General features: G+C 42.6%; 1 protein-coding gene across 5 annotated transcripts in view; it reads left to right on the forward strand.

Moving 5' to 3' along the window:
- Positions 1-19953, forward strand: part of LOC126365831 (protein pellino) — a 399652-nt gene that overhangs the window by 212094 nt on the left and 167605 nt on the right. For all 5 annotated transcript variants that reach the window (XM_050008461.1, XM_050008458.1, XM_050008459.1 and 2 more), the window contains exon 2: positions 19286-19384. In XM_050008461.1, coding sequence (XP_049864418.1) covers positions 19286-19384 — 99 coding nt within the window. The remainder of the gene's footprint in view (positions 1-19285; positions 19385-19953) is intronic.

A 19953-nucleotide genomic window follows, 5' to 3' on the forward strand; every position in this document is an offset into this window, starting at 1 on the left:
TTACAGAGTATCGAGGTAGATGTAGATTTCATTGTCTGGACGCGATATTTCATTTAGTCCATATGCCGCCAGAATTTCGCGCGAAATCCGTATGCAATTTAGTCATTTTGCCCACAAGAATCGTACTGCCCCGCGTGCCTCAGCTTTGTTGTAAGTTTCCAGTAATCGCACCGTTTCACTCAAGGCTGTGATGGACCTGTTATCCGTACCGCAACAAAATGGCGTTTGCTGGATAGCTGGAGTATGTTCTCACTTTTTACAATGTGCAAGATTGGTTCCGCAATGGTACCAGCGTGGGCAGACGTGTGTAAGTTACTTCCTGAGGCCCCTCACGTAGATAAAACCAGAGAACACACACTCGCCCATTTCTGGCTATTGTGTAACGTATCCAAACCATTGATAGAGATGTCGCAAAGTTCGTGAAAATGTGTTAGGTATGCCTGCGTTTCACGGATTAGCTTGTCTCCAATCAAGACAGCTGGTGGGAACTGGTGATAGTCTGGCGGTAACAGCGTGACTATAATGAGTGGCGAGGTGCAATAAACGTGCTAATGGTTGCGCCGGGAGCCCGTAAGGTGATCGCCGTGTGCCGGCAGTAAACAAGTGCGCCGCGGACACCTGGTGGCGCCTGGCGCGGCATGTGACATCAGCGTTGCCGCCGTCATCGTCCGGCCTACGAGAGGCCAGCGCGTCCCGGCCGCTGCACCGGATCCAGCAGACGCAGGGTGGACGTGTGCTTGGTTCTTATCGCCGCCATTACTGGTTCTGGTTATGGAAATGCAGATGATCTTACTGACCGTGACAATCAATCTGGGATAGTTTGGCAAGTCTATTTGGCGCCACTTCGGCGACTTGCCTGACTTTCTGATGAAGACGAGATGAAATTGACACCAATAATGCCCGGTGCGAGCGAAGAAAATCTCGACTCGTCCGGGAGTTGAACCCTTCGATCTAGAGACAGCACCGCCAACTTTTTTTCCTCACTGTTCTTGTTATTTGGTCTTGGAGGACGTCAGTGACACCCCTTCAACTTCATCGCTGCATCCTTCAGTTTAACTGCAGACAGTAGTCGGCTCACGGACAGAACACTCCTTGCTACCGCGCTGGCTACCCATAAGACCATCAGCTGCGGTTGTTAATGCTGATATAATGGTCCAGTGGAGGAAATGAGATCTCCACGAGCGAGCACAAGATTAGGATAGTGAGAGGGTAGTTTTATCGATATCTTTTAACAGTGACAGTAAAACTGGAAGAATAACCCACACTCCAGAGCGACTGACGAGTGGCGCTGCTGCATGGCAGTAGTAGACAGCAGGGGGAGGGTGATACCAAGTCGCTGCTGGAGTACTGTTTATTCTTCATATTTCACTGTCACTGTATCTCGATAAAACTAATGTCGCACCGCACGGTGTATACAGGGTGTTACAAAAAAGGTACGGCCAAACGTTCAGGAAACATTCCTCACACACAAAGAAAGAAAATGTTATGTGGACATGTGTCCGGAAACGCTTACTTTCCATGTTAGAGCTCATTTTATTACTTCTCTTCAAATCACATTAATCATGGAATGGAAACACACAGCAACAGAACGTACCAGCGTGACTTCAAACACTTTGTTACAGGAAATGTTCAAAATTTCCTCCGTTAGCGAGTATACATGCATCCACCCTCCGTCGCATGGAATCCCTGATGCGCTGATGCAGCTCTGGAGAATGGCGTATTGTATCACAGCCGTCCACAATACAGAGACAGAGATTTTGCAGTGTTAATTAAATATGTCACCTAGACAAAAGTATTCCCGAAATGTCATTACTCTAAACTATTTTTTGGTGTTGCGATTTTTTTTCCATCGTCGTATATCGTATCTATCCTCCATTGGTCAACGCGATAGGTAATTTGACTATTGTTTAATTAACTTTATTTTTAATCGTATCTGCGTGTAATATGTTCGCGTTCTGTTGGCAAGAAATTGGATAGTAATATAAGATTTATTTCTTTGTATGTGTGCCAAAAGCAACACGAGGGTAATGGAATTTAGTCGAATTAAATCAGGTTATGCTCAGTGAATTACATTAGGAAACGACACACTTAAGGTAGTAGAAGAGTTTTGCTGTGTGGGAAGCAAAATAACTGATAATCGAAGTAGGGACGATATAAAATGTAGACCGACAATGACAAAGTGTTTCTGAAGAAGAGAAATTCAACATCGAGTATGGATTCGTCAAGAAGTCCTTCCTAGAAATATTTGTATGGAGTGTATCCATGTATGGAAGTGAAACAGGGACAATAAACAGTTTAGACAAGAAGAGAATAGAAGCATTTGAAATGTGGTGCTACAGAAGAACGCTCGAGATTAGATGGGTAGATCACGTCGCTAGTGAGGAGGTACTTAATGGAATTGGGGGCAGAGAAATTTGTGGCACAACCTGACCACAACGAGGGATCGGTTGGTAGGACAAATTCTGGGGCATAAAGAGATCACTTTATTTAGTACTGAAGGGAAGCGTGAGGGATAAAAACCGTAGAGTGAGGCCAAGCGATGAATACAGTAAGCAGATTCAGAAGGATGTAGGTTGCAGTAGTTACTCGAAGATGAAGAGGCTTGCACAGGTTAGAGTAGCGTAGAGAGCTGCATCAAATGATTCTTTGGACTGAACGCAACAACAACGTATGTGTCTATGAGATGAGTTTGTTGGAAACAAAGTCATGTGGGATATTTGGGACAACGAATCGTGAAACATTGTAGTCGGGGAGATGGCTTGCACAGTACTAAAGAGTGCCTCACTATCCCTCTACGTGCAATGACCTCTGTTGACGCAGAGGTCCGTATCGCGTTTGGGGAAAGAGCAGCTGGAAGTGAGAGATAACAGGTTGCGGTTGGTGACTCCAACCACGCGGCCGTGGCGCAGTTTTCTCCTCAGAGGCGCAAAGGCGGAATGAAGTATCATAAACACGACTGCGACTGGAGATGTCACTTGATGCAAGAGTTTCTTCTCGAGCGAGAGGACCCACTATGATCCATTACGGGTGTCGTACCACTGGCAGCAAGCCACGTGTAAGTTGGTTATATTTTATTTGTCGAAAGGAATACAGGCCATCAAGTGCGTATGGGTTTGCCCTCTATTTCAGATGACGCATGTATTCGTCTGCCGCAGTTTTAAGCTTTTGTGAGGTCAGCATTATTTCCGAAGATGTTAGCGGCCGCATTTGCTGCCATCAGGGCCGCATTTGAGCCCAGGTTACCTAATCTGCAGATAGGAGCCTGCAATGCAAAATTGCAAAATAAAAAACGTCTTTAATACTGTGGTGCAGGTACTCTGATATAATTTTCTGTATGCTTATTCTACAGAATTTCGTACATGAATTAAGTCAGCATTCACCTCTCAAACGCAACACTCACTCTTGTCAGATCGCAGCGGCGCCCAGTAAAACGTATGGCATGCCACTTGGCAAAATCGCTGACCGTTGAAAGTAAGTTTGAAAGAATTTTTGTAGTTTTAAGTGAGCTCGATTCCGCGAAATGTGCATTCCCTCCACCCTTCAGTTCATCTAAAGCCATTTATTTCCTGTCACAAGATGGATATTTGTGAGTTCTTGAATCGACAACAAACCATTTTCTTCATGTAACTTTTAGTTAACTAGATTTTGCGGGGTAGTATTGTATCTGAATAAAAAATATTGGTTTTGTTCGTAAATTTCCTTTGTTTCCTGGCATTTGTGTAAAAAATATGCTTGCTTATACTTCAAATTTTAAACAGATATTGTAACAATGATCTTTATATGGCCGTTAAACTCAGTTTCTTATCGGAAATGTAACTGTTCATTGCTATCTTAATAAATGTTATTTACCATAATGATTGCAGTTCTTTTGATTAATCTCATTAATTCATTAAATCATGAATTGTGTAGTAAATCCGGAGAGGAATTCCGTCTTATGCAAGATCCCGTTTAGCAGTTCCGTTATCACTAAAACTTGTTTCATCACTTTATCTGCTGTCTTTAGTGGTTTACTTGTTTATTTTATTTCTAAATAAAATTATGATTACATGTTGACTTCATGTGTAGGTTACATAAATCTTTGGCTCAGTCAGTCAGATGTAAAAAGGAGCAATTATTAGTGTCAAATATTTTACATTAGATGACATAAGATACATGGTTAAGACACATGCCACGGAGTCTAGTTATTAAATGTTATTTAATTAAGCCATGGTTAAAGATATAGGTCTTGGATACTAAATTTGGAAATAACACGATTAGGTTTCCAACATAACCCGTACGATACTGTTAGTCGTGCATGCTGGTAACTTTATTTGCCATGCATTCTATTACAGCTTTCCACTTGCAAACAACGAAACGTTTCCTATTTTTGTTTCTCGTTCCTTTCATACACTGAATAGTTCTATATAGCGTTATTTGTTGTGTAACTATTGCTTAGTTGATGTTCTCTTGCTTCCCTTGTTTGACATGTTAAAGCACTTATTTTCGTTCTATGGTATGATTTCTTGTTGTTATACATACATTTGGTATAATTTATCGATAAAACAAAAGGGTTCTGCCACCATTTCATGTAATACTAATTTCTTTGATGTCTGGGGAGTGGCCCGTGATGTCAAACTTTTGTTGACGTTCATATTTTCGTGTGTTGTGTGTGTGTTTTGAGGAGGGAGGAGGAACAGCGCAGGAACCCGATTTTCTCAGAAGTGCGGGTTAGATAAAACGTCCAAAAGATTGTGCATGTTAACTTTTTATGCAGTTAAATAATATACCTTAAGCGTTGCGTTACGTTTCTCATTTTCTAAAATACATTTGCTGGTTGAAAGAAATTTCCCCCGATATCGCCTGCCCCATAGTTTCACTTTAGGACTGTCTGGATCTTAAACTGCCCTAAGTGGCTGTTGTTCTTTTTTTTTAATGGTCAGTCATTTTCAGACAAGGTTTATTTCACGATTGCATTATTTTATCATTTGGCTAATTCAATATCTTTTGAAGTAGTGTATCTAAACATGCTAGCTTGTGTATATGTTATTAGCCACACATGCATCAGATTATTAAAATTTTCCTGGCTATTGGGTCCTTCATATTTTTACTAGTCGTCAACCAGCCACAATTTTTAAAAGATTTTCGTATTATTGGATCTTATATCGAAAATTACCTTATCATATCTACTGGTGGTGTCATAACGTAGGCATAAAATTATTTTTTCATCTCGCTCGCCCATAGAAAATATTTACGGGCCCTAATGCCTAGATGTCCAGAGACACCATCTCCGAGGTATGGTAAAATGAAAAATACTTTGTCATAAAAATCTTGGTGCATGACATAACTCAACTGAGAGAAATGTTTATGAAACTAATCAGTCATCTTGAAAATAATTCAACTCTACATCAACATGGATATGAGGAAATTGGATTTTGAGTTAGGAGGCAATATTTTACCTTAGGGCTCCAGTAGGTTCTTAAAGCTTCGTGAAGCATTGTGAATGGCATACCACTAGTAGTCCGTCGATCTAATTCACACGCGATGTCCGATGTGCACATTTTTGCGCTCCACAAAGCACACGTATCGCGTACTACACTAGATATTACATGGAGGTCGATAACTTGCTTGTCCTTGACATTATCGACTTAATTTCAATGAAAGGATTCAGTTATACGCGGGCTGTTTACGCTCCAACTGTCAGTGACGAAGTTCGTCTTGTTCCGCGAGTTGTGGAAACGTGTAAAACACCAAGTGTATGCATTGCAGCCGCAAGCTGTAAATAGCATTCTGGTGGAAATTTGGCTCGAGGCGTAGTGAACCGTTCTTAGAAGAAGCAAGAAAATTTGGTGAACAGTTACCTCATCTTCCATTCCTATATACACCCTTACTTCGTATTTTTGCATGACGAATCCTACTCAGAGCGGTTCTAGGCGTTTCAGTCCGGAACCGCGCTGCTACCACGGTCGCAGGTTCAAATTCTGCCTCGCGCATGGATGTGTTTGATGTCCTTAGGTTAGTTAGATTTAGGTAGTTATCAGTCTAGGGGACTGATGACCTCAGATGCTAAGTCCCATAGTAATTAGTGCCATTTGAACTGTCTTCTCGAATCACCTACCGAACACAGTGCTACGATATGGACTATATTAACGTTCCACGTTTCATATTGTTTCAGCTGGTCGTATTAGATTATATTTTATTTAGTTTATCCCCGTTCTATATGTGACATTTTTAACTCTGAAACACCTGTCCTGTTAGTCTAAATTGTTACTACTAAAGATGGGGGAAAGGCTCTTATAATGCTATGGTAGTCAAGTGCCTGGAGTAATTCGTAAATGACGCAGTACTTAGCTGAACACTGGAAGTAGGTTTTGCTGCGTTATAAGTAAAATAAAACTTTTGTTTGGCAGCGAATTGAATACTTCGGCGAAACGTGGCTGTGATATCCTTCGAACATGTATGTATGTATGTCAAAGGTCACGCTAAACCTTTCATAGTGTTGAGTCTCAGTAATTTCTGAGGTTCGGGGTTCTCTCAGTCGCGCGATCTTCGGGCTTTTCATGGGCCAAAATGTCAAGAGTCAAACACGAGTACGTACTTGGCTGAAACTAGCGTCGCGAGGGCCAACTGATAAGAGCAACCAGCACATGGATGAAAATACTTACGAATGAGTTAAATGGGGAATGTACATTTATCTTTCCTTTACAGTTTTAACTTGTCGATATAACCCCCTGGGAAAAAGAAAATCGAATCATTTGTGATCGGGTGCTATTAAAGGATATTGAAAATTAGATGGACTGATAAGAAACAAGGTGGTTCTCTGCAGAATCGAGGAGAGGAGCATTTGGAAAGCATCGACAAGAGTAAGGGACATCACAGGTTACGAATTAACACATCAGGGAATAACCTCCACTATACTAGAGTGAGGTGCAGAGGGTAAAAACTGTAGAGAAAGCCAGATATGAGAATGTAACCGACAAACAATTGATGATGAGACGTGTCACTCTGGCCTAAAGAGGTTGGAGTACAGGAGCAATTCATGGCGGGCCGTGGAACACCAGTTAAAAGACTGATGCTCCAAAATAAATAAAATAATGCAGTAGAGCTAATACGAAAGACCTTACGTGCTGTGCTTGGTTTTTATTTTCTCCAATCTCTTAACTTTGACTCCGGAAGACGTCAACCAACAGAACTTAAGTTAACGCTATAACGAGAAAGCTTGGTGCGTTGTCAGTAACACTAGGGTACGAAAATCGATCTGTAACACAAAAATTAAGACTGAAAATTTATCTAGCCTTGTTGTTGTTGTCTTCAGTCCTGAGACTGGTTTGATGCAGCTCTCCATGCTACTCTATCCTGTGCAAGCTGCTTCATCTCCCAGTACCTACTGCAACCTACATCCTTCTGAATCTGCTTAGTGTACTCATCTCTCGGTCTCCCTCTACGATTTTTACCCTCCACGCTGCCCTCCAATGCTAAATTTGTGATCCCTTGATGCCTCAAAACATGTCCTACCAACCGATCCCTTCTTCTAGTCAAGTTGTGCCACAAACTTCTCTTCTCCCCAATCCTATTCCATACCTCCTCATTAGTTACGTGATCTATCCACCTTATCCACCTTATCCGCCTTAAGACCCTTAATATCATCGCTGGTGACTAGTTCGTACAAATAAGCAAAATTCGACTTGGGTTGTATTCACCATGTTCTTTAAAAATTACCTGAGGGTTTCCCATTTCCTGCGTTCTATTATAAGAGTCAAATTATACAATGCGGCATCATCGACGTCAAAAAAGAGATTGAAGACACACATGTACCGAATTGGTTTCGTGATCAATACTATTCTGATTAGAAGTCACTGTAAATAGCTAAACATTAAACGTAAGGCGGGCGCGCGCACGCACACACGCACACACGCACACACGCACACACGCACACACGCACACACGCACACACGCACACACGCACACACGCACACACGCACACACGCACACACGCACACACGCACACACGCACACACGCACACACGCACACACGCACACACGCACACACGCACACACGCACACACGCACACACGCACACACGCACACACGCACACACGCACACACGCACACACGCACACACGCACACACGCACACACGCACACACGCACACACGCACACACGCACACACGCACACACGCACACACGCACACACGCACACACGCACACACGCACACACGCACACACGCACACACGCACACACGCACACACGCACACACGCACACACGCACACACGCACACACGCACACACGCACACACGCACACACGCACACACACGCACACACACGCACACACACGCGCACACACGCGCACACACGCGCACACACACGCACACACACGCACACACACGCACACACACGCACACACACGCACACACACGCACACACACGCACACACACGCACACACACGCACACACACACACACACACACACACACACATATATATTAGTGTTAGATGCATTGTGGCGTCCGAAAGTGGGATACGTTACGCTGGAAACACTAATATAAAAAAAATAATACGTATACAAATAAAACATGATAGACATAATGAAGGACGTTAACGGCATTAAGTATAGAACGATAATAGTACTGGCACAATAGCGAAATACGCTGAGAATGCCATGAAACCATTCAAAATGCCGATGATAATTTTTTAAAGAAAACATGAAGAAAGAATAAGCCATAGTAAAAATGTTGTGATGGATATTCATTTCCGGTAATTAGACTGTCGCTTCCCATTCGAATGTTCCGTGGTGTGGGGTGGATTTTCATGCTGCTGCTAATGTAACCGTTGGACAACTAAAGATTGGTTCACAAAAATATTAACGGCGACTACGGAAATGTTACCTACTTCAGCCGGTAAAACGTACTGTCTTTTTCTCCTCCACCTTTAACCAGCGGTGCACGAGCAGTGACACCCAAGAGGCAGCGGTGAGTGCTGCCGTTATCATTAACGGGAGTGAGTCAACACGTGTCGGTCATAATTACAGTTCGCGGTTCGGTACCAAAGCAAATAGGACAGCACCTGATAGATGGCCAACAACGTGCACATTCCATTAGCGCTCCAGCAACCAGCAACACGAAGAGAGAAATATCGGTCACTACACCTCTTTGGCTACGTCACCGCAGTCCACTAAATTGACAAGAGCTATTCACTCGAAGCCCAGCCCCCCCCCCCCCCCCCCCCCCCCCCCCTCTCTCTCTCTCTCTCTCTCTCTCTCTCTCTCTCTCTCTCTCTCTCTCTCTCTCTCTCTCTCTCTCTCTCTCTCTCTCCCCCCCCCCCCCCTAATAGCTCAACGAAAACTATATCAGTTAAATGAAAAATTTATTGAAACAGTTTTTCGCTGAGGATCATAGGAAATAAAACACCATAACGTTGAATTAACTTCGATATTGATTTTTCCGTGCTTAATGATTCGTAACCCTAGCAGCAGCCTTGCAGCACTCGTCTATGCGCATTTCTTCATTGCAGAAATGTTAACAGGATAGAAAACTTTCCCAATATGCGTAGATGAAGAAAAAAAATCAAGACTTCGAGAATTTGGCTCAGACTAATTCCAGCGGAAACTGTAATGGTACAGAAGATACAAAGAAGACCAGCGCGTTTCGTCACAGATTTGTTTAGTAAGAAATCGACACGGAGATGCACATCTAACAACAGTGGCAAATGCTAAAAGTGTTTTGTTGTGTTTAATGGTGAAATGCCGAGAGGGTACGTTTGTAGAACAGTCAACCAATATATCGCTTCCCCTACGTATATCTTGCGAAAAAATCATGAAGGTAAAAATGACAGCGATACGAGCTCAGGCTTACCAACAAAAAAGAGAGAGAAAGAGAGAGAGAGAGAGAGAGAGAGAGAGAGAGTAGATGTATGCAGTACACGTAGAGAGGCAGCAGTGGCCGATATCTGGCTCAGAACACAACACCCAGTGCTGACTATTCGCTCTTCATGTTTAAAATGGCGCTGTGCGATATCCCTGCTATTTCACAATTAGGATCATAATTCCGAGCTTCCGCTGTAGCATAACATACGTCGCGAGAGATTTTAACAAATGTGTAGCTATTTAAAATGTGTGTAAAGTTTTCCGTATTAGTTGCACCTTTTTTAAGATCACGTCCGGCCATCCTATAATCTATATAGTTACCTAAGCAACCATTCATATCTGTACAGGAACGAAACAGAAGTGCATAGTAAAAAATGTGCAACTGCGACCTAAAAATAAACGATATAGCTATTCTAAATTCGGCATTTCGTCTGTTGGCTGGAAATAAACGAGGATTCTGTGAATGCCTGGGTCTGTTCTTTCGGACGACGCGAAATCCGCAGCTGTATTTCATTATAGGTGAATTGGATGTGAAGGGGGAGGGAAAAGATTACTGATGTCAGCTGCATCGGGACATTACGGAGAGGCAACGACGGCTAGTGAAAATGTATGCCGGAGCGGGAGTCCAGCACGAGATCCCCTGCTTAGTAGATAGGTGCTTTGGCCACTGTGCAGTCCGGGACACAGTGTTATCCCAAGTATGTAGACTATATCGGCATCCCTCATGGCCAGCACACATTCTCACCGAGCGCCACCTGTCTGTACACATCCTCAATGTTCGTTACTCCGACATTCCCGCAGGAGGTCGGACGTATTTGCGCATTCGCAGTGAAGAAGGTGGAGCCATTATCCATCAAGGCGAATCAATTATGTGAATGTGTGGTGTCTGTTCTTTCCCCTGCACGGGCAATGACTCCACCTTCTTCAGTGCGGGTGCACTAGTACTTCCGACTTCCTGCGAGAATCTCGTAGTAGCGAGCATGGAGGAAGTTGACAGGGATTGCGGACAGGTGGCACTCCGTCGGAATGTGGGTTGGCCGTGAGGGATGTCGAGATAGTCCACATACTTGGGATAACACTGTGTTCCGGATGACACCGTGGTTAACGCACCTGTCTAGTAAGTAGGAGAGCTAGTGTTCGTATCCCGGTCTGGCACAAGTTTTCACTCACTGCCGCTGATTCCGCATAGTGGCTCAATACAACACTCGGCTGCAGAGTGGAAATTCATTCTGGAACCAACTCTCAGCTGCGGCTGAACCATTTCTCCACAATTTCCTCATATCGGTAATAGATTGTAGTGCCGTCAGTGCAGTTATAAGTAAGAGTTCATACACTGGTGGTATGAGTGGGTATTTTAACGGAGCGACTTCGTCAGAGCTGTTACAGGAAAGACAAATCTTGAGGAATTTGTTAGCTGTGCCTTGGAACACACGTTTGTAAGAAAAGAAATTAAAATTCGTTGTAACCTTGCAGAGCGGGCGGTAAATACGCAGCACTCTGCCCAGGGTTGAGGACACCGGCTGACTCAGCAACGCGGCTGACCGGCGTTGAGTCACGTCCCGAGCAGCCGCCTTTGTTTTCCCGGAAGCGGCGACAACACGGACGCCCGCCTTCCTCACGCTTGCTTTACAGTTCCACGGAGCCCGCGCTGGTATAATGCGGCGGCGCATAGTAAACAACGCCGTGAGCTGGTAGCACGCACGGCCGCTTTTCCAGGGAGTTCGATCTTGGCTTCCTATCGAAAGACTTAGAAAAAAGTATTTATAGACCGGTGTTCATGTAGAATAACTTTCCTTATTAGAACTAGAGATCACAAACAGAAACGTTATTTGGTAAACTAACAGTATGAGGTTTCCTTCCTAATCGGTACATATAAAAGAGTTAACTAACTTGGCCTTCTGCAACAAGTAAATAAAAATTCTGTACCATCTAGCTTCACACAGTGGGAGTAAAAGTACTCAGGAAGTACTAGAAATGTAAACATGGAAATGATTAACGAACCCCTTGCAGCAAGGAAGGCCTTCAGTGGCAAGCTGCACCACGTGCATGTTGGTTCTGATATGCGGTAAATACCATGCGACAGCGAAATGCGACGTAAATGGAAGCAAACAATTGTACAGGAAAGGCAAATAGTTACCTCTCAATATGAAAAAGGAAAATCATTTTCAGAAATAGTTGATGTTACTCGAAGAAGCCAAGCAATTGTGCAGTCCGTGTTATCGCGATTTAGATAAAGAACTACTCTCATTAATATCGAAAGAAGGGGTTGAGCGCAGAGGCTTCCGCAAAGACAACGAAATATGTTCATAAGGGTTGTCAAAAATCATACTAGCTTGACAGCTTCTGCATTGTTCGCGCGTGTAAATGATCAGTTCAGGAAGGTAATCACACCAAGGGCAGGTCACTCTATTTTAAGTAGTGCAGATTATGGAGCTAGGGTACCTAGAAGAAAACCGAAACCGTACGTCAGTAACAACGAGAAATCTAGACCTGACCCCGTTCTACAGCATATAAGCAAGAACTTAAATTTCTGAGAAAAGGTGTTATTCTCATATGAAAGTAAATATAATTTCATAAATAATGGCAAAATTTTGGTGTAAAGATGACGAATACTGAGCTAGACACTAAACACATTAAACCAAGGCGGTAGAGGAAATATGTTACGTGGATGTACGGTCAAAACTTGTGTTGGGCAGATTGTTTTTGTTGAAAATAACATGGATAGGTTTCAGTATTCAAATATCCTGAGGGGGAAATCTGTTAAAGAAAGAAAGTGTCCATAGCTTGGGTATAGGCACAGAAGACTACTTTCAAGAAAACAATGACCCTAAGCATACAGCGGAAATTGTTCGTTTGTGGTTGTTGTACCATACTCCCCATATTCCCCAAGTTTCCAGCACATAGCGCAGACTTCAGTCCAACTGAACAGCTTTGAAGTACGATAGCAAGAATGGTTAGAAAACCTGAAATACAAAGCAAGATTGCTCTGAAACAGTATCCACAACAAGAATCGAAAAGTATTTCCTCTGAGACTACTAGAAAACTGTATCGTCCCATGCCAAAGGTGTTAACAGAAGTGATACATACAAGAGGAATCCCTACGAAGTGTTAAGATCGTCATTGTATTAATGTAGCCTGCATTGTAATTTTCTTTGTGTGTATGAAAACTTTTTCCCCGTTGTGTGAAGCCAGTTGGTAAAGAATATTTATGTAGTTTTTGCGGAAGGTTAATTTACTTAATCCTTTTACGTTTAACAGTTTAGGAAGGAAACCCCCATACTGTTAGTTTTCCAAGTAACATATCTGATTATGTCTAGTTCTAATAAATCTTATTCTATATTAACGACAGTGTGTGAACACTTTTCTCCATGACTATCTACCATTACTTCAAAATTGGAGGGGGCAGAGGGTGTACAGCACTACTATCAGACCTCTCTACCTTACCACTATAGAATAGCACGTGGGGAGAATGAACACCTAAATATTTCCGTGCGACCTTTGATTTGTGTTATTTTAACACGGTGGTCATTTGTCCTTGAGTAGGTGCGAATCGGCAAAATATTTTGGCGTTTGGAGGAGAAAGATGATGAGCGCAAATTCGCGATGAAAAAAGCCTTTGTTTTCTAATGATTGCACCCCAACTCATGTATCATGTCCGCCATGCTCTATATCCCCTATTTCCTAAATATACAGAACGGGCTAACATTCTTTGAACTTTTTCGATGTCTTCCGTCAGTCCTGTACGGTAAAGATTCCCTACCGCGCAGTACTACTCAAGGAGAAGGCGAACAGGCGTAGTATAGGCAATATCTGCAGTTGATTTGAAGCAGGTAGTGAGTGTTCTCCCAATAAAAGGTAAAGCTGTAATCAACACGAAGTGTGATTTGAATATCACATCGGCCCTATTGGAGGCAGAGGTTCCGTTGTAGTTTTACGACTAGGGTTCGCAAGTCGTCTTTTACCAGGGTATCATGGGATGGGGCTCGATGAAATAGATGTTAATTTTGGGTAATTGTACGTCGGAAAATGGTGCATTTTGTCAGTTTTTCTCCTTTTCGGCGTATTTCGGGCTTACTTGTTAATTTCGGTGGGAATGGTTTTCTCTGTGACTTCACCCTTCATCGATTACTACTGGCTACTTTTAGTCCGAACCATAATTGGGTTTATATTAAGACATGTTTACTGTCGTAATCATAACCACCTCTGAAAGTTTAGACCGTCTGCACCTAAGAAGTTGAAGACGTCTATTACACTGCAATGCCAACTGAAATAAACTTTTGGTAGTGTCAACCAAATGTCATCCCAGGTATACCAATTTTACTTTCACCATGATGCGTATTTTAGCAAAGACGAAGTTCGCTTTTCATATTTTAATCTAAAAAGTAGACAACTTAAAGAAGCGGTTTTTTTCACCCTAAGCTTTCTTGGCATCAAATTCCATACCACCAGGATGTGGTTCTTAATATCCACTGGGCCGTTTTTTCTTCCTATTTCAATAAATGTTTCCCCTAAATTTAGAAAGCCCATCTCCTGCTAAATGGCCTCCAGTCCTTAGTATACATTTCCACACTCTGGCCGCCACCAAGTTTTTGTCCTTCAAAATATTTATGTTGTGAGGAAATTGCTGGTCACATATACAAACACGTTCGTAACATAATCGAAGTTCCCGAATGAGTGTTTCGTAATTTTTTATAGATTCTGCATTGCGAAACACCTTCCGATTTATTGAAAGGTGCCTAATGCACACACAAAAAACTTTTCCCTTCTTAGACTTGGGTTGCGTTGAGTGATATTTAGTATCCAAATCTTAATTTCTCCTCAGTCTTCTTTAATTTTGGTATGTTCATTTTGCTTGTCCCACCGTTATGATAAATAAGCTACAGTGAAACTAATTACGCAAACATGCACCTGAATTTTGTTAGCAGGTGCGGCAGGCTGAACTGACCCCTGAAGCTTGCTAGCTTTCGGAAACCCATGTTGCCCTGCTTTAACCATTTTCCTTTGGTGCATTTCTAAGAGGAGGATTTGTACATCTCCGATTGCAGGTAGTATTCTGTGAGGGGACCTATAGGTTAACGTGAGCTCTCAGCCACGGCGGAACTCGGCGTTTTTCACATTAACAGACATTGCCAAGGATGAAAGAAATGATAGATAAAATTCTTCCGACTGACCGGTTACTGAAGCGCCCAGTCTCTTTATATTTTTGTCTCGCAGTGAGCCATACTACTAAATGAAACGTATTTTCAATTGATATTCTTAACGATCACGGTCGAGCAGCACCTAAAACATCATAAAAACTCTTTACCTCTGTATTCGCCCCTCTTACTTGGAGCACGTTGTTGAGTATGGTCTCTCCTTGTCTGTACTGAATAAAGAAAGTGAGTCAGTCTCATACTCTGGAACTGAGCACTGGGGACTGATTCGAGAGCGCCGCAACTGCTGCCTGGGAAATTAGCAAGCAGTTATATGCCCGAATTCTCAGAATGTCATGGGTGAATCTGAATTGCGTGGATGACTATCATTGTTGCTTCTGTTACGCATGACTGGAAAGGACAGACTTAAGCCTGGTTCTGACGCATAGCCTGTTTCTCTCGGATAGCACAAAAGGGACAGTCTGACAAACGGAATACCATCAAATGACCCTCATTCACTCACTGACGCACTGCGGGGAGGTTGCGGAATTTAGCCCAGGACTCCAGAGATGAAAATTACTTCGAACTGGCTACCCCCCCCCCCCCCCCCCCCCCCACCAGTCGAGCGCCTGTGTGCACGCGTGCGTTAGCGACCTCGCCTACAAGGAGAACACGGTAAGTGCCGTAACTAGATTTCCCAGAACCTTTCCTCAGTGGAAGAGGAGCCAAAATAAGCGAACACGTGTCTCGACTTATCCGTATATACTCAACTGTTTCTGAGAAAAAGGTCGTCTCAGTTCACCACGTAATTTAGATCCTTTTAGCGCGCAACAAACTAAGCCAAGCTTGTAGCATAGTGACTAGCGTGACGGCCTTTCACTTCTGCGTTCCGTGTTCGAAACCCGCTGTTTTCTTTTTTTTTCGTTTATCTACTCATATCCGTAGGTTACTACACGAATGTTTCTTATTAAGCTAGGGGATGCAAGAATATTGGAGTAATTTTAAAATTACAAATGGGTTTCATGATATATGCCATACACTTATTGTTTGTGTATGGTATTTTCAGCGGTAGTAATCTTTATAATTACCGTATTCTTATATTTCGTTCTTACAGGTATAACATTTCGTAATTCTTATATTTTATTCTTGTGTTGATTCTCCTGGAAGATTTTGTGCACTCCCGTGGATGGTACCGATCGTAGAAGCATTCGAAACACAGAAATTCCGAAAACCACGAGCATCGCGCGAAGGCAGATTTGCCACAAAAGACATTTCTTCGTATGAATCTCACTTGGGAAAGAAACTTCAACACTGCTGAAGATTACACGTGTTAGCAATAATTTTGCGACAAACCACGCATAACGTATCACTTTCTCGGAAACTGGAGCTTGGAGATGGCAGTTCATTATGTATCAAGATACACTACAAGAATTTCACCGAAAACGATTTCAATAATTTATCCATTTGTTTATTCCTTTTCTGTAATTCGTTTACCAGACATACGGTTAGTAGACAAACAAGGACAAAGTTATTTCAATATACACTGGAAAACATTAGTGTTGGAATCTTCTACGGACCGGGTAGATAAAGGAAAAACAAAAATAAAAATAATCGTATTTCGGAAACGGCACCCAAAGTGTGAAGCTGCTAGCTAGCCACTGCATTGGTTTGCTTGTTTTCTCGCTGAAAGGCACGCACACTGAGGTAACAAGTTATGGGATAGCGATGTGCACATATACAGATGGCGGTAGTATCGTGTACACAAGGTATAACAGTGCAGTGTATTGGGAGAGCTGCCATTCGCACTTCAAACGCAGAATGGTATTTGGCGCTAGACGCATGGGACATGCTATTTCAGAAATCGTTAGGGAATTAAATATTCCGAGATACACAACGTCAAGAGTGCGCCGTGAATACCAAATTTCAAGGCACTATCTCTCACCACGGACAACGTAGTGGCTGACGGCCTTTACTAACGACTCAGTTGTCATTCTAATTTAACTTTAGAAATCAATGGGGGAGGGACATTCGACGAACATATCCGTTAGGACGGTGCGGCGAAATTTGGCGTTAATGGGCTATGGCAGCATATGACCGAAACGAGTGCCTTTAGCGTGATATCACCTCCAGCGCCTCTCTAGGCCTCGTGACGAAATGTGTTGGACCCTAGACGATTGGAAAACCGTGCCCTGGTCAGATGAGTCCCGATTTCAGTTGGTAAGAGCTGATCCTAGGGTTCGGGTGTGGCGCGGACTACACGAAACTATGGAGCCTTGTTACCAACAAGGCTCTGTGCAAGTTGGTGGTGGCTCCATAATGCAGTGGCTGCGTTTACATGGAATGGACTGGGTCCGCTGGTCCAACTGAACTGATGATTGGCTTCAAATGGTTATGTTCGGGAACTTGGATACATCTGCAGGCATCCATGGACTCCATGCTTCCGAACAGCGATGTCATATCACCACGGGATAATTGTTCGCTCTTGGATTGGAGAATGTTCTATACAGTTCGAGCGAATGATTTGCTCACCCAAAACGACCGACATGGATCCCATCGGACAGTTACGGGACGTAACCGCGAGGTTAGCTCGTGCACAAAATCCTGCACCGGCAACACTTTAGCAATTATGGGCGGCTGTAGAGGCAGCATGGCTCTCAATATTTTTGCAGAGAACTTCCAACGACTTACTTGAGTCCATGGCGCATCGAGTTCCCGCACTACGCCGGCAAAGACGGTCCGACGTGATAAAGGAGGTACTCACAACTTTCATGACCTCAGTGTACATTACGTCGAAAACTATGGCCGTCGTTTTCTGAGAAACGGTCTAATATATACAGATAAGCTCAGACACGTGTTCGCTTATTTTGGCACCTGTTCCACGGAGTGAAGTTTCTGGGAAATCAGGCTATGACCCTTGCTGTGTTCTCGTAAGCAGACGGATCTTGAGAAGACGAATTGGATTAACGAATAAAAAAATATAGGTTGACAAAAAAGCGTGCTGCCGTACATACCTTTGTAAAGACAAAAGTTCAAAGAAAGCCAACAATACCGATTTATGTCCCGCTGGTAGCTAAACAACATATGCCTAATACCTCTTTTCTTAATTTTGCATCTGCGCTGAAAGTTACTCAGGGTGCTAGGATAAAAGGGATTTACTTTATAATTTGTTTTTCAGGATAATATTCCCAAAGTAATAAGCGATAAATGTTAAACGGGTGTCAAAGAAGGAATGGTCGGTATTCAGCAGGGGTACGACAGGACCGTTCATTTGAAGCAAAAAACTTCATCTAGACATATGACCTATCCGAATGGCGCACCCCCCCCCCCCCCCCGTGTGTGTGTGTGCGTGAGAGAGAGAGAGAGAGTGTGTGTGTGTGTGTGTGTGTGTGTGTGTGTGTGTGTGTGTGTGTGTGTGTGTGATATATCCCATTCAACCTCTTTGGAGCTTTTTCTAGACCAACCTACATATTAGCTCAGAATGCATCCCTACTATAGCAATGGGTATGGTCGGTTCCAAATTTTGATTACTCCCCAATCACTAAAATTGTCTACTCCATCAACATTGTGTGAACTATTGAGCACAACCTCTTGCGTTCTGTTTTTTTCTTTTTTTGCATAATTTAAACCAGTTATTTTTTAAGTCGTAAATTCCATAAATGTCATTGTGTTCTACCTTCAAAAACATTCGGAGTAGGGTATATATATCCATATAAATTTTCTTTGCTTCAAATGAGCGTTATTGACATATTCCTGAATACTGACTATTCCTCGTCGGACGCCCTATACATATGCTCTTGATTGAATAACTGTGATTTAAGGAAGTAATACCTTAACTTTCATTTTCACTGTTACGTTTCTTCCAGTAACTGCACACTTCAGCTTCATAGGAAGGAAGAAAAGATTTCTTCTCATTTTACTCTGAAAGAAGTAACTTTACTACTCGTTCCTGTATGCTGCCGTTTACCACAGAGTCGAATACAGAGAGAATAGGTATTTTAGCGAACATTTACTTTAGTTATCATCGCGCTCAGATATTCTTCAATCTGTTGTTTATTTTTCGTCCTTACATTGTCGTCGCAGATGACACCGACATGCTATTTGTAAATAGTATATTAAACAGTAATCAATCTCGTGAAGCAGACCGTCCTGCTTCAAGAGATTACTCTCAGTAAGTACTAAACTGTTCACATGTGGGCTTATATGTAAGTCATTGTCAGTGCAACGTGGCTGCAGCGTATGATTTTCGTGATTTAAGATGCATACCAAACAGTCAATACATTATTACCGTTAATTTCATTTTTCTTCATTCTCAGGTCCGATGGTACAGATCCACCTATATTAGAAGAACAAGAGCCGACTCCGTCAGACAAGCCGAAGACACTAGTGAAATATGGCGAGCTTGTCATCCTCGGGTGAGTAAATATCATCAGTGCCGCCGGCTAACTGTATGCCACACACTACTTCCCAACAGCTGGTGCCTATATCACTTGGGATATATATATCATCTTTCCTGCCTTAAGGCCTTCTAAAGATCACAGTTGAACTTTATTCCAGTTTTCGTTGTTCCTTTCTTTTCGTCTTACATTCCTTGACTATTACTTCTTCCTTTCTCAAGACCAGTTTGTGTCAGTTTTGTTTTCCTTCTTGGCCTAGAAATTTTAAATTTTTAAAACTTAGTCCTACAAATTTCCTGTAGTATTACTTCTCTTGTTTCTTTTCAACTCTTTCCTGACCTATAGAATCCAAGTGGATGTCAACTTCTTTTAACCCAAAGATGTTTAAAGATAGTTTTAGTTATTTCGTTTTCGACCGTTCTATAAATTTCTTGGAAGTATAGCATTCACCGCTTCGATTTTTCTGATCAGTTTTCTGTATTTTAATAACACAAGCACCAAGGGGAGAAGTACTGGAGGTAAATTACAGAAACATTAAAATACAGATAAATTCAAATACTTAAGACTGGATCCAGCACAATCGACTG

Source organism: Schistocerca gregaria, chromosome 4 (genome assembly GCF_023897955.1).
Source record: "Schistocerca gregaria isolate iqSchGreg1 chromosome 4, iqSchGreg1.2, whole genome shotgun sequence".
NCBI lineage: Eukaryota > Metazoa > Arthropoda > Insecta > Orthoptera > Acrididae > Schistocerca > Schistocerca gregaria.